General features: G+C 41.3%; 1 protein-coding gene across 1 annotated transcript in view; it reads right to left on the bottom strand.

Annotated features, from left to right (window-relative positions):
• Window positions 1-672: 672 nt before the first annotated feature.
• The window catches only part of ccnd2a (cyclin D2, a), a 15,922-nt gene continuing 2,533 nt past the window's right edge, over window positions 673-14,061 (bottom strand). Inside the window, exons 3-5 of the mRNA XM_016544216.1 lie at window positions 11,332-11,491; window positions 6,639-6,787; window positions 673-1,900 (exon numbers count right to left, since the gene is read on the bottom strand). Of these exons, the coding sequence (XP_016399702.1) occupies window positions 1,718-1,900; window positions 6,639-6,787; window positions 11,332-11,491 (492 nt within the window). The 3' untranslated portion in view covers window positions 673-1,717. The remainder of the gene's footprint in view (window positions 1,901-6,638; window positions 6,788-11,331; window positions 11,492-14,061) is intronic.

Below are 14,061 nucleotides of genomic sequence, written 5' to 3' on the forward strand. Positions count from 1 at the left end.
CCCCAAAAAAAATAAAAAAATAAAAAGACTCCTTAACCTTAACCATTTGTTATCCATGGCAAACATGCTCTCTGAACTGAAACCGAAGTACTAACCTTCCCCAGTTTTGCACTAGCGGTATCAGTGGAACTGGTTTAGATACTGGTCTGTAATTCAAACATGAGACATAAAAACTAAAGGACAAACAAATAAACAGACAAATAGATTAAAGATCTTAAATATCAGGTGATATATGGAAACCATAGCTGTTGTTTCTCATTTGGCCTCCTTTCCTGCTTCTCCTAACTCCATATAAGCATCCTCATCTCAGCAGCATGCTTCACACCTCAAACCAACCAAGTTTCATCGTCATCATCCTCGATCATTCTTGCCTACACATTCCTTTACTGCTAACAGCATTAGCACACATTTGTTTGCAAACAACTCATTTTTCGGTCCCTCATAGGACCAACCATAAATCAGCCTAAGGCTCCTTCAACATGCTCACAACAAAATACGTAATAACGTAATAAACTGTCTGTATACAATACATCTGTAATATTTAGTGGGAGGTTGCCATGAAGGACAACCTTACCCACATATTTTAAAAACAACTCATCTTGCCTTTAGAAGATACAAGGGAGCGTAGTTGTCTCTGTCTGCTCCCTGTTCTTGCCTCCTCTTGTTCTGTGCACTGGGTTGGGCTCAGCCCTCAAGCAGTTTCCAGGCCAGTAAAAAAAGCATTTAATATAAGGCACTGATACAGGAGGCCCTCCAAGCATTGTGGAATCATGTACTATCCCGTCCAGTTCTTTGACCATGTTCCCTCCACTGAACCAGTCTCTATAACCAAACACATGCAGATAGATGATAATCAAGATAAACAAAGCCCACATGACTCACACATGAGTGCTTGATATAGAGTAACTTGTACACTGTTGCACATGAGCCAACATACACCACACATAAATGCATGCACACAAGCAGCTTGACAAAAGCTTATTTGAAGTGTCTGTAACTTTAGCATCGAGAGACAATAACTTGCTTGTTTAACAGAAATAATAATAATAATCTTAATAGAAATAATATTAATAGTCTATTCTCAAGATATAAGCCCCTGTTGCCCTAGCAAAAGAGCACTGCATTCTTAGCATAAGACTTGTGTCTCACCACTCCTTTTTAAATCCCTATTTCTGGTCCTAATGCACAGCCAAGTGAATGGGTGCGTCCATTCATACTTATGGCACCTCATTGTGTGTTCAAGTTCAGGCATTCCAACATGAACCAAAAATTGAAAAAAAATAAATCACAACAAAACAGGAAAAAAAAACATAGCCCCACTTTTTGTACCCTTTCAAGCCAGTCTGATACAGTAGACTCTCTATTTTGAAAAGCCCTTTACACTAACACTTTTGCATTAAATATCATATTATGTTTACACAATCAAAAGAGTTTGCAAAATACTACACGCTTCCCTTCTAAGAGTCTGAGGCACCGTAGAGCTTTTTGCATCAGTATCAAATCATTTTAAAAATATAAATTTTTTGTATCTAAAATAGCTTTTTATTAATTTTTTTCCATTTATGGGAGCAATTTTTACTTGAAAATGAAGATAAAACTCTACAAAGACTAGCAAGCACTTTTTGTTGGGGTTGTTTGTTTTTTTGTCATTTTAGTTTTTTGTTGTTTTTTTCTTTTTTTTTTCTTGAAGACTGATCATAGCGTTCCTGCAGCAAGCTCACAAGTTGATGTCTCGTACATCGGTTGGGGTGCTGGACTGGTCTTGGTCATCAAGTGCTTTGCTGCGCGGGCCACCCTGTTCCTGCTGCTGCTGTTGCTGTTTCTGCTGCTGCCGGCGGCCCTCCCTCAGGTTATTCATCAACACTCTTTCAATCTGCTCCTGGCATGCCTTTAACAGATCCTGCAATGCATCAGACACAAAGCATTATACAAACAGGCCACTTAAATAGCTGCAATGTCTATACTTATCCAGAATCACTTCATCAGTAGTACTGATAGGGCTGCACGATTAATCGAAATTAAATCGCAAAGGAGATAAATCGCGATTAGGCAGAAGCTGAGATTGTTATGCGTATCTTTTAGTGAAGCACGGTTCTGTGATCAGCAGTAAATCTTCAACGTCTTGCCGCATTGTTTCTCTCTTATAACCTCATTATTTCTCACTAATAACCTAACTGAAGTAGCACATTCCCTTGATACGAATTCTAAAAGTGACGTATGTTTAACTGTCAATTTGAGCTTTGAATCTGTGGCGGAAGGAAGTAGTTCCGCAAAAAAAAAGGGTTTTATTAGGCACTCCGTTGTTTCTTGTTTAATTACACACGTTCCGTCGAACTGTTGTATAAACGCAATATCACTCTCGTACTGTGATTGCCTCCGGCACTCGGCCCGTGGCCTCGTGCCTCTGGCCTAATCACAGCCATGCTGATATAGCGCTGGTATCGCGCTCGTACCCGAGTGATATTGCTCATGTATAAATAATAATTGAAGTTAAATGGCAAAAGTACATGAAATGGATGAAAATGCTTAAAGCACCTTTAAGCACAATAATCTAATGATAAACAAATTATATAACACATACATTATTAGCTAATGCGATTATGACTATTACAATCGAAATTAAATCGCAAAGGAGATAAATCGCGATTAGGCAGAAGCTGAGATTGTTATGCGTATCTTTTAGTGAAGCACGGTTCTGTGATCAGCAGTAAATCTTCATCCGAAGGCCAGAGGGTGCTCTCACGCTGAAACTCCAAATACACCTCACAGAAGACAATATGCGCATGACAATCGCATTCGATTAATCGTGCAGCCCTTAGTACTGAGCAAATGCACATTCACACACAGTTGACTTACAGGTTTTAGTCAAACCACAAAAATTATATATATGATATTGCTCATATATAAACCAAACATGCACAGAGTTGCACTGCGAACAGTTAAAAAAAAACAATAGCTGTACCACTGTTTGCTATGTTAATTACATCCATATCCTGTGGATAAAACAAGGCAGTGTTTCGTTTAGGTTTTCATACCCTTTAATTTTCACAACAGCATGTAATGACCTAAGACCTAATCTCACTTGAGCCCACCAGAGTGTTCTTCCTGCTCTGTAGAGCTAAGAACAAAAAATAAATTGTAATAGATTTTTTTATATAGATGCCCATGCAACCCTGTGGGTGTCTCCAAAGAGCACATTACATATTTAAAATGGCTTTCACACTGTCACCAAAATGAGCAATAATGCCCTCTAGTGAAATTAAATTGATGGACGGTGATCAAAGCTCTCTGTCCTGTTTAGTGGGTATGTCTGAGGCACACCAGGCGTCTGTGGGAAGTTTGCTGTGAATGGCCCATGGGGAGGGCCCATGGAGAATGTGTTGCTTGTGGAGAGGCTGCATTCCTTTGACATTTACTGCTAATTAAAAGCTGATGGGCCAAAGTCTGAACTTATGTTATGCATGGCTCCTGGGCCATGTGTTTCATGCCTGTAGAAGCAGTGCATCACACAAGAAAAGGAAAATATATCAGGTGTTTGGAGTGATTGACAGAAAGCATTTAATCTTTTTTTTTTTGAGGATGAAGGTAGGATCACTCAGAGGTTGTTTTCTTTGATGTCATCATGGATAACAACGGGCACCATCCTTCTAGAGGTCTCCTGTTTCCCACCACGATGAGCCATTATTAGTCATGAAAAATAAATTCCTTCTAGAAAATGAACTAAAGCATAAAACATGTAAAGGAACTGCCTGTGTCTTACCACAAGAATGCCAGGCCTGACTTCCTAAAAGACATTTCCCTGTGTGCTGCTCTTTATAGCTGCGCAACCAAACTCATGCCAAGCCCCAAAGGCTTAATTCAGGCAACTCTAATGGCTTCAGTGTGTGACTACTGGTAAAACCAGGACTTGCTCTAGAAGAGCTTCTCAATTATTAGATCCAGAGAAGGGTGGTACTTGGTGAGCTTCAAGATAGAGTGGGTGGTCCCTGCCTAATCCAACTCCGCCCTGATTAAAAACACACTCTATCCCCACCGAAACATGGCTACGTTTGTTACAAGTTAATGAAAATGGATCAAAATGCAGCTCTACTGGAGAACCAGCAGACTTGTAATGTCACTCAGTGTGTGCCATCTTGGACAAAAAAAGCCTAAAGGAGAGACTTAAAGTAGCCACAGAAAACAACCTCTGTTTTTTATTGGGAAGTGAAAGCAAGGATTGCTGGGTTCAGAGCAAGGCCATCACAGCATTGAGAAATGAAAGGGATTAAGATGTCCCAGAGGCCTAATGCAAGAGGCCAGGAGGCCTAACACATGATCCTGTGTACCAAAAAAGCCTTGAAGTTCTTATCAAAATAATTAGCAACTTTTCAGTTCCAAATAACATTTCGGTTGCAAATAACAGAGTCCTCATGACATTATGACTTTAGGCAAAGGAGCATTCTCAGCTTGCCAGACCCAAAGTTTCTAACATTTAACCAACTTTTATAAACTGAGGTATGTCAAAGAGTTTTCACTGTGCATCTTCTCTTCCTGATTAGTTTCTCCATATGCAGAGCTTTAGCTTGTAAAGCTGTATTATAAGTATTCTAGAGGTGCACAAGGACACAAATTCATGGCTCAAACCATTTAAGTCCTCAAAAAAAAAAAAACGAAAGCCCAGTGAGCATCATTTACTGTATTTACTGTAGCTACAGTAACAAACTTTACTGTAAACACCCAGTGCCAGGTGAATATGTATTGCCTTTTGCTTCTTTCTTAGAGAGACCTTAGAGTATTTGTGGAAACTGCAAGCCAATTTTTCAGCCTTCCTGGTTTGGCATGCATGTGTGTACCTTAGTGTTGCACAGAGTATGTTTCACAAGGTGTGTCTTGGGCTACACACACATTCCAAGGGCGACTGGAAGAGGCTGGCTGACGCTATCATATGTCTACTGGAAACTACAGGCACCACAAATGTCAGCAAGGTTCCTGGTGGCTAGGCTGGCAGCATCGTTTGGCATTAGGCTGACTTTCCTTCATACTCTGTCTGACCGCTCACCTCCCAACCTCTGCCTCAATCTGGAAGGTCCTCATACACTAAGGTAAAGTTAAGTACACAAAATTTTGTTTATTGAAGACTAGATTTTTCTGCTTTACTCCTGATATTGATATCTCTCTGTTTTTCATATCTCTGATTTACCAGTGGTGCTTTTCCACTGCGTGGTACAACTTGGCTCGGCACGACTCGGTACGGCTCAGTTTGCGTTTCCACTGCAGTATAGTACCGCTTTAAGTGGGCGGGATTATACACATGTCGTGGCCAAGAGCTGAGCGACCTCCAGAAAAACGTTTTCATTCTGCGTCGCCCAATTAAGCTCTCGCTGGATCTGCTCCTTGGCTATCAACAGACCATGAAACAGCCATTTTTTTGATTGTTTAAAAAAGGTGCACTCGTTCAAAACAGTTTCGTTCATTCAAAAAAACAGTTGCGTCCGATCCTACGCTGGCTGTGCTGATTTAAATCTAGCGGGTCTGGTGTCTCGTGTCGCAAGTTCAATGACGCAGGTAGTGACGATTCACTCCGGCCAGTGATCAGCAGGGTTTACACGTCACATTTTGATAACGGTACGGCTCGCTTGGAACCTCAGCCGAGGTGGTACTGAAAAAAGTACCAGGTACTGTACCTAGTGGAAAACAACCCAAAAGTGAGCTGTACCATGCAGTGGAAAAGCACCACAAATGGTCAAACAATTCCATTTAGATAGGATCTCAAAGATTTTCTCAACACAATAATGCAAACAGTTCGATTGCTTCACAGCCCCCTGCTCCCACACAAGTTTGAATCAACATGAGGGTGAGTAAAGGATCATAGAGTGTTTGCTGTGTGAACTTTTCTTGTATGTTTTCTTTAAGGTATAGCTCGGGGTGAGCAGGGTAATGTGTATACACCATACCTGCATGTTTTCAAAGGTATGGCTTGTTGGCATCCTGCAATGGACCAGGCAGTTCATTTCTTCTGCCCTGGACCTCACACTCCTCAGACACTGAGCACCTTTACTGCGGTGGAGGACTATTTGTTTTTCCTCTGCTATGGTGTACGACTTCACACACCACATGCTGGGGCAGCAGGCATTCTTCAGGTCAGGGCAGGAATTAAATGTGTTTCCTGGGTTCTTCTCTTAACCCTTATTTTCTATTCTCGTTTGCTTTTATTCCCCCCCTAAATATAAACTAAAGGACCTAAACAAAGCTGAATGATCATGAGGTGGTCACTCGTGCGACACTGTGTGAATTTGTATGCAAGTCATATGCATAAAGCCATAGTATCCCTGACACATTCCCCTAGCCCTGCAGATTCTTTCCTTACAGTCTCTCAGTCAGGGTCAATGCCATTTCACTTCCAGTAATTCAGTGGCTGAATGTGAAAATGATTTGGAGCTGGACCCAAGCCCATTGAGTAAATAGGGGAAATGCACAACCTCCTCTCACAGTCCTACAGGCACAGCAACACTCACCCCACAGATTACCAATAGTATTGCTGTCCCATCCTATCATCAAACAAAACAGAATCTTATCATGGTCCCCATGCGTTGTACCTTGTATCATAATGATTTATTAAAGTTTTTAGTAAAATTTATTGTCAGAGCACCAATACTCACAACTTCTGTGTTTGTGATCTTGGCGAGTAACTCTGTTAGGTTGTCTCCCCACAGTGAGCGGTTAGTGCTGTTAAGCTGCAGGCCACAGATAGCTGCTGCCACGCTTCCCGTTGCAATCATGGATGGAGGGTGCATGACAAAGTTGAAATCTGAGGAAAAAGCAAACCACGCATTAAGATCTGTCTCGCTCTGAGTTCATAAAAATGTACTTTATCAGACTTTTCTGCAGTATTTTGAATAGTTATATGAAATATGAAATTCAAAATAAAAATCGGAAACACTAATAAGTAAAGCCCTTTACATTAGGTCGGTGCACAGTCCTTTGCTAATGACTGCAGCCCAGGATAATGAGGGTTCACTTGGCTTGAAAAGAATAAGAAAAGCACCCCCACCCCCATCCCTCTCATCCAGTCACCCTTTGCAGATCGGCCCCTTTTCTTCCAGCTCCTAAGTAAATCGTGTGCTCCCTGAAAAAAAGCCCTATAGCCTTCGGAAAGGATGGAATAAAGAGCCACAGTCCCTCTGCCAGTGCTCACTGCTGTAGGTCCTTTTTCCACGTGTGGTCACAGGCATACATCTCAAAGACCAATAACCTTGTTAGCTTTCTCACTGTCATTCATAATGCAAATAAGACAGCTTGTGAATGGGCCTGAAGCCGAAAAAGACGACTGACTGTGAGAGGGGGGGGAAAGAAAGAGGAAAAGAGAAAGAAACGAACAGCTTAGGCTGTCTGCCCCCTGCCTCATTGATTTCTGTATTTCTTCTTTTTTCTACAGCTCCCCCTCTCCCTTTATCAGACTGTTTTTTCAACACTTTTTTTTCAGACACATACCCCTAAGGTTGAATAGCACACATGCTCTAGCTTTGTTGTTACAACAGCTCTGGATTTGTATCAGAGTTGCTGCTATCTTTTAGCATATTAATTGAGTGTGGCCACTGATGGACCTGGGTCTAGTGAGCAAGAGAGTGTGGCTTCATTGTCTGAAACCATCACCTCATCTCATCCAATTGAGAGATGCAACATCAAGCCCTCTCTGTGGATTCCAATTCAACCCAACAGCCAGCACAAAAGATGGGTGTTGGGGGAGGGAGTTGTTGGGTTGTAGACAGCAGGGGCGGCTGAGGGGGGCACTAAGCATCATTCTTTAGTCAGTGTCCAGACCTTCGTAAGGTTTTGGCAGAAGAAAAGACCCTCCTACCCACCTCATTCCTCTGATGCAGGGCCACCTCTGGGCTCATGGTCCCACACTCCCTGGCAGTCTTTGCATTACCATATTGCCATATTCAATTGCAAAGCAAACTGTGTGTGATGGCTCTAAGGGTGATTTTTCTTCTCTTTTCTTTTTAGAAAAAAAAAATCAAAGCCATGGGGCCTTTGATAACTGAAGAGCATGCCTTCATTGCCATCTTAACATTCAAAGCCAGCCATTTTCTCATTTTGCAGCTCAGTGTTGACAAATAAATGAACTTATTATACACTCTTTCCTTTGTAGTAATTCCGGGCCAGAGAAAATTTTATTAAAAGAAGTTCTGGTCAAGCGGAAGAAGACAAAATCAACCACATTGCAACTCTTTGGGTCTTTTGCAGCAGTTAGAAAATAGCATACAGTGGAAATTGGGTGCCCACATACAGCTTGCATGCGCTGAGTGGGTTGCAATCTGATTTTTCACACTCTAGACAAGACAAGTTTGTCGAGGGAACAAGAGTATGCGCGTGCTAGCGGCAGAGCTGGACGCTTTGGTTTGTGAGAGTGGTAAGGGAAGAAGAATGGCTGTATTCTACACGCCTTCATTGATATTCATGCAGAGGATAAACAGTGTATGTAGCTGAGTGGGGACGCCTGTGATGGAAGGCTCCTAGTATGTGGCGGCTGGCTGGCCTGGTATACCAGCCTCTCACCCCCTTCAATGGACCATTCTCCTGCCCTCGCCACACTGCATACCCAGACCTGTGCCAACACAGCAAGCTCCTTGGTGGATGCAATGTGCTGTATTCGCATTTAACTTGTAAATTAATTAAGCGTCCGGAAAGTTGAGGAACAGCCAATGAAGCCGCTGATTTGAGGGGCAATAAATCAAGTGCCAGACGCACATGCAGATGCACAGGTTTGCGTTAACAGAAAGTCTTGTTTCAAGCAGCCATGTTCGACCTGACTGATAAAGATCAAACATAAACATGAATTTGGCATCACAGTTTAACACTCAGTCAAATGGAAAGTCAGGTAAAGCATGCGAGTTAAGATCTTAAAGTCACAGAGTTAACAGAATAACAGAGTAAACCTGTAACACAAATGTTCAACTAAATGCTATTGGTTTGTTAAACCTACAACATAGAATATAAAAGGATTTTTTTTTTTTAATTCCTGGGTATGTTGTGTCTCATTATGTATTAAACAATTCTCATTAAAATAATCGGATGTCTGGGACATTTATGTATAGCATTCCTTCATAGAATTGTATTACATTAACTGTCTATTGTCATTTTTTGAAAATGGTCCAATCTGCCACAAATCTTCAACAAGTAATTTCATCATCAAAAACTGCATGTTGGTTTGCCCTGTCAAACCATAGCAAAACAGATGAATTAAAAACAAGAACCCTCTTTGACTGTTAAAATCCTGTAACAACTTGTTTCAGTCTTGCTCCAGTGCAGAGTCTTGAGCAACAGCAGTCAAGCTGGTGTGGGAGGAAACAGAGCCTCTTGAATGAGAAATGACATGAATTGGTAGATTTAATTTTCAGCCCTGCTGAACTCTCCACCAGTCATTAGTTATTTCTCCGATATGTAAACATCTGAAGAGCAGCAAGATTATCGAATATGATAGTGTTTCTCAGGTATGTTCCTATACATCTACAAACAATCTAAGATGGAGAAGTAAAGGGGGTGCTGGGTGTTAAACAGTAAGAATGGGGTATAATTGCTTTTAATGAGCTTGTTCCTGTGCAAGCCTTCTACAGACTGCCCTCCGGTGAAATGTTTTATTGGGTTCTCCTTCTGCACTGACCCTTACATGCCTCTGCATATGAAATGGAGGGCTGTTCCTTTTGTCTCCTTTCTTGCGGTCTCTAGCCGAGCCTTCCAGTCATTTGCATATCTCTGAAAGGCCCCTCCATATTATTAATTAATACTGAACTGGTCTACTCTGCCTGACCAAATCTCGCAGAGTGCTCTGAACGGAACTGTTTTATCAAAAGAGAAGAACCATTAAAAATCAGCTATCGTCTTTCCACACTCTTCTCTTCCTTTCTCATTCAGATACAGGGGCCTTGATTTATGCATGTCTCAGAAAAGAAGGGGACGCAGAATTCTCTGCAAATAAAGCAAACTGTACGGAAGAAAGAAAAGCAGCAGTCAAGACATCTGCTCAGCAATTAAAATCTTTTGGATACCCCTTGAATCCCTGTTGTTAAACTAGTAACTAGATTGTGTATATAACAACGGGGATGTTTCACTAGCTTCTGAATTTTTCCAGCATCTAAAAACCAAGCTATACAGCTAAATTATTCATATTATCCCAGATATCATCAGTGTCCACCTGTCAAGCACAAGAGATTCTTATCCAGTTTTCATGGATCATGTTCATGTCAGGGCAGTTGCACAAACCAACAAGAGAATCAAAAGCTCCATGTTTAAAGACCTGCCAGCTCCTCCTACTAATCCCTCTCCCCTCATATCCCACTTTCCCAAAGTCAGAGTCACTCCTGAGGTTCTTGGGGAGCTGAGCAACCCCAGGGAGGAAGAGAAAAGCCTGAGGGAAGAAGGGTGGTACACTGGATCCCATTACCGCCTATGGTGATGTTGGGTGCAGGCTTGGCTGGGAGAACCAGTCCCACAAAGGCTCCTGATTATGGGAAAGTCGTCATGCCCTGGAGCATCTGGGAGGCGTGAGAAGAGGGGATAAGATATGAAAACATGACATGCTTCACTATTTGGCTCGGCTAGAACAATACACTCCTCGCGTTTTCTCACCCTCCTCTCATCTCCATGTTTGATCTCCTAAAGGTGGTCCACCTCTAAGAGCAGGAATGGTCTAACCACTGGCTCACCAGCACACAGGAATGTCCTTAACTATACAACTGCCCTTTGAAGTGTCACTGCATTCAGGCCTAGCCACTGATACGACCGCCAAACATACCAGGCAAGCACATAAAGCTTCCAGAGAAATTCTCTCCATTACACATCGCTAGTTCAGTCCACATAGTTTCTCATGAATGTAATGAGACGGCATCTGATAATTTGCCTGCAACGAGAACCTGAATAAAGTTGCCATAGATACTAAACCCACAGAAGTCGGCTTTAATTTCAGGTTTTGCAAAGAAAAAACTTAAGATGTTTTGCAACACATCACTTATTGAAGTGATGATGCAAGACATCAACACCAACTTGACTAGGCAGTCGATCTTTATCACTCATACTTAAAAACATGAATGGAAGACAAATACAAGTTGCCAAACATTATCTTTATTTTTTTTTTATTTCTGGACTAACCATGAACACGGTAGCTAATGATAAACCTAATTTCTAGATTGTGGAAAACACTGGCTACTTTACAAAGTTATTGTACAAATGTACGTGAGAGAATATTCGTTTTAAAACATGGCAGGATAGGTTCTATGCAGCACTACACAAATTAGCAGTTAAACATTCTTTGCGGGCAATTATTTATTTATAAACATCTACTGAATACACTACCTGTTGCACAAAGGGCGATGAAAGTCTGCACATGTTTACGGATCAGGTCCAGTTTATCCTCAGGCAGCGGAAGTTTCCTCATAATGTGCTCAATAAAGTCATTGGGAGTGACAGCAGCCAGATTCCACTTCAATTTGCCCAGAACAACCAGCTCCCATTCCTTTGAAAGAAGGTTTGAGGAAAGAAGCAAAATCATTACAGATTCAAACCTAAATCATTTGTGTGATCGGAATCAATTAGCAGTACCTGAGGTATTCAGATCTTAAGGTTCATTTAACTGGAATGGCAAATTGCATCTTCTCAACTGGCTTCATGTCTCTATATGTTTTCCTTCACTACACTGTTAAGACTCTGGATGCTGGGGCTAATGTTCTCCATCAACCATTCGGACAAAAGGTCTAAAAAATGATTTACTTGAGATAAGGTACTAAATGTGTTCAAACACTGCTGTTACTCATCTAAATGTTTATGTTAAACATTTAAGCCAGTTATGATTGCACAAAATCTAGCATCAGCAAAGCTCCTCCAGGACATGGTTTGGTCTTGGCTACGCAAAGATACAAGCTGAAATCCTAAAAGCTATAAGGCTGAATGCAGGCACACTTGAGTTGAAAAATGGGTCACTCAGATTGCCCAGTCACTTTACAGAGAATGTCCAGCATCGGGTACTTTCCTCCTTAGCATAGAAGTGTAATTGTGAGTGTGTTTTATAGCAATCTGTCAAGTCAAAAGAGGTCTGAGTACACAATAAATGTTGGACCTATCATTAGCCTATTTGCAACCACAAACACATTAATTTGAAACCTTATTATATATGTAAAAGGCTTGTAATTAGATTGAGCTGTAACCTCAGTGGAATAAACAAGGCTCAATAATGACCCTGAATGTGACTGTACAACACTGCTGATGACACTATTTCGTCTTTGGGGGCACTGTTGATGCATAACATGAACTTGGTTTGACCTAACTCACAGTGACAAATGTAAACGTAAGATGTTAAGTCATTTGGCTTCGGTCAACAAGAAGACAGCATCCTTCAAATAACCACTCCCCCTTCCTGTTTGAAGTGGGGTGAGTAACAGGGGAGCAAGTGACTAACTGGGGAAAACTAACTTGCACTCGTTGGGACAGTCCTTATGACTGAGCGCCTCGTTCAGATGGAGGTGGTTTTTCTCCACAAGTGAACCACATGCACTTTAGTCATGAGATGGCCCAATATGGTTGCCATTACCTTCTGAGACATACAGTATAGGCGTTTACAACTGCTCTAAAGCACCCACAAAGGATTAAGTTGAACGTATACCCCTGCAACACTCTAAGTGAGAAGGAATACAATGGAAGCCATCTGCTGATGCATAATTTCTCCACTTCCTCTCTTTGCTGGATTTCACTGGTGAGTCACTCACCCAAAAGTACAAACAGCTACACATTCTTGTCGGGTTCTTGTCTCAGGGGAGGTTCCTGATGTGAACATGAAGCCTGATGACATGTTGGAGCCACATTCGCTCAATAAAAACCATCGACTCCTGGTACACCAAGAGAGGTATGATGGAATGTAAACTATGAGCAGAGGCGTTCTCCAAAAAAAAAAAAAAATTACATGCTAATGTGAAAATGAGCCTTTGTGTTCTAACTGATCTGTGAAGTTTGGGCAGTAAAAAGTAGTATGCATTATCAGTTTGGTGTGTGTTGCTTTGTTCTTAAAAAGATATATCAACTCAAAATTAAAATTTACTCACCCTCTTGTTTTTTTAAAAATAAATAAATACAACACACACATCAATGGGGTCCAATCATTGTTGTTTTGGACCCCATTGACTTTGATTGTATGGACAATATTAATGATTGTATGGACATTCTTAAAATATCTTCTGAATAGGAAAGAAAGTCAATCAGGTTTGGAGTGAAATGAGGTTGAGTAGATGTTGACATTTGACATTTTCATTTTTGGTTAAACTGTCCTAATTAACTGAAGAAACAATTTTGGCAACTACTGAAGGTTCAACACTACATAAGATGTTAGCAAATGATTGTGTTCCTGTACTGTCCAACTCAATCTTTAGTCATATTCTAAGCAGACTGTTGAACCTTTATGAGGCCATAAATTACCACAAATACCAGTTTTAAGTAACTTAAGGACACCATTTTTTTCTGTAAACTATCAACTCAGTAGTCCAGTGTCACCTCACAAGTGCTCTGAGGCCAGCCCTAAAACTCACTGATACTTTTGCAACACAGCCTTGATGCAGGAACCACTTCCTCCGTTTGAGCCCTCCAGTCGTACCTCCAGGCTGTCACTGCGGTTTCATTTACAAGAACTTCTTGCCAGCTAACAAGGACAAAAATGAAGATGTGACTGTGACAGCTGATCTTCGGCTTCCTGCATCTGTTGGACTTCGCAGACCAGCAGAAGCTCCAACAACAACAAAGATAACTAATAAATCATAACAATAGGCCAGGCTGAGGGGGGAAAAAACAAGGTTGCCCACAGCAGCAATTTGCTGAGGATAAATAGAATAATTTTTATCTTTGGCCTGAGCTACTAGAGAACTGCTCAGTTCCGCCAGAAAGACACTGATGAGCCAGTAGTGTCAAGAGCTGAGGAAAAACCAAGTGCAGTTGTAACATTCAAAAGTTTTCTTTGTACTGTATTTCCCCTTGACACTGAGTAATGAAATATTTACTAGCAAATTTTGCCTTTGCGTCTTCAGAATTTCTTTTAAGGCATTA

The sequence above is a fragment of the Sinocyclocheilus rhinocerous genome, unplaced genomic scaffold, assembly GCF_001515625.1.
Source record: "Sinocyclocheilus rhinocerous isolate Xijiao unplaced genomic scaffold, SAMN03320098_v1.1 scaffold2415, whole genome shotgun sequence".
NCBI lineage: Eukaryota > Metazoa > Chordata > Actinopteri > Cypriniformes > Cyprinidae > Sinocyclocheilus > Sinocyclocheilus rhinocerous.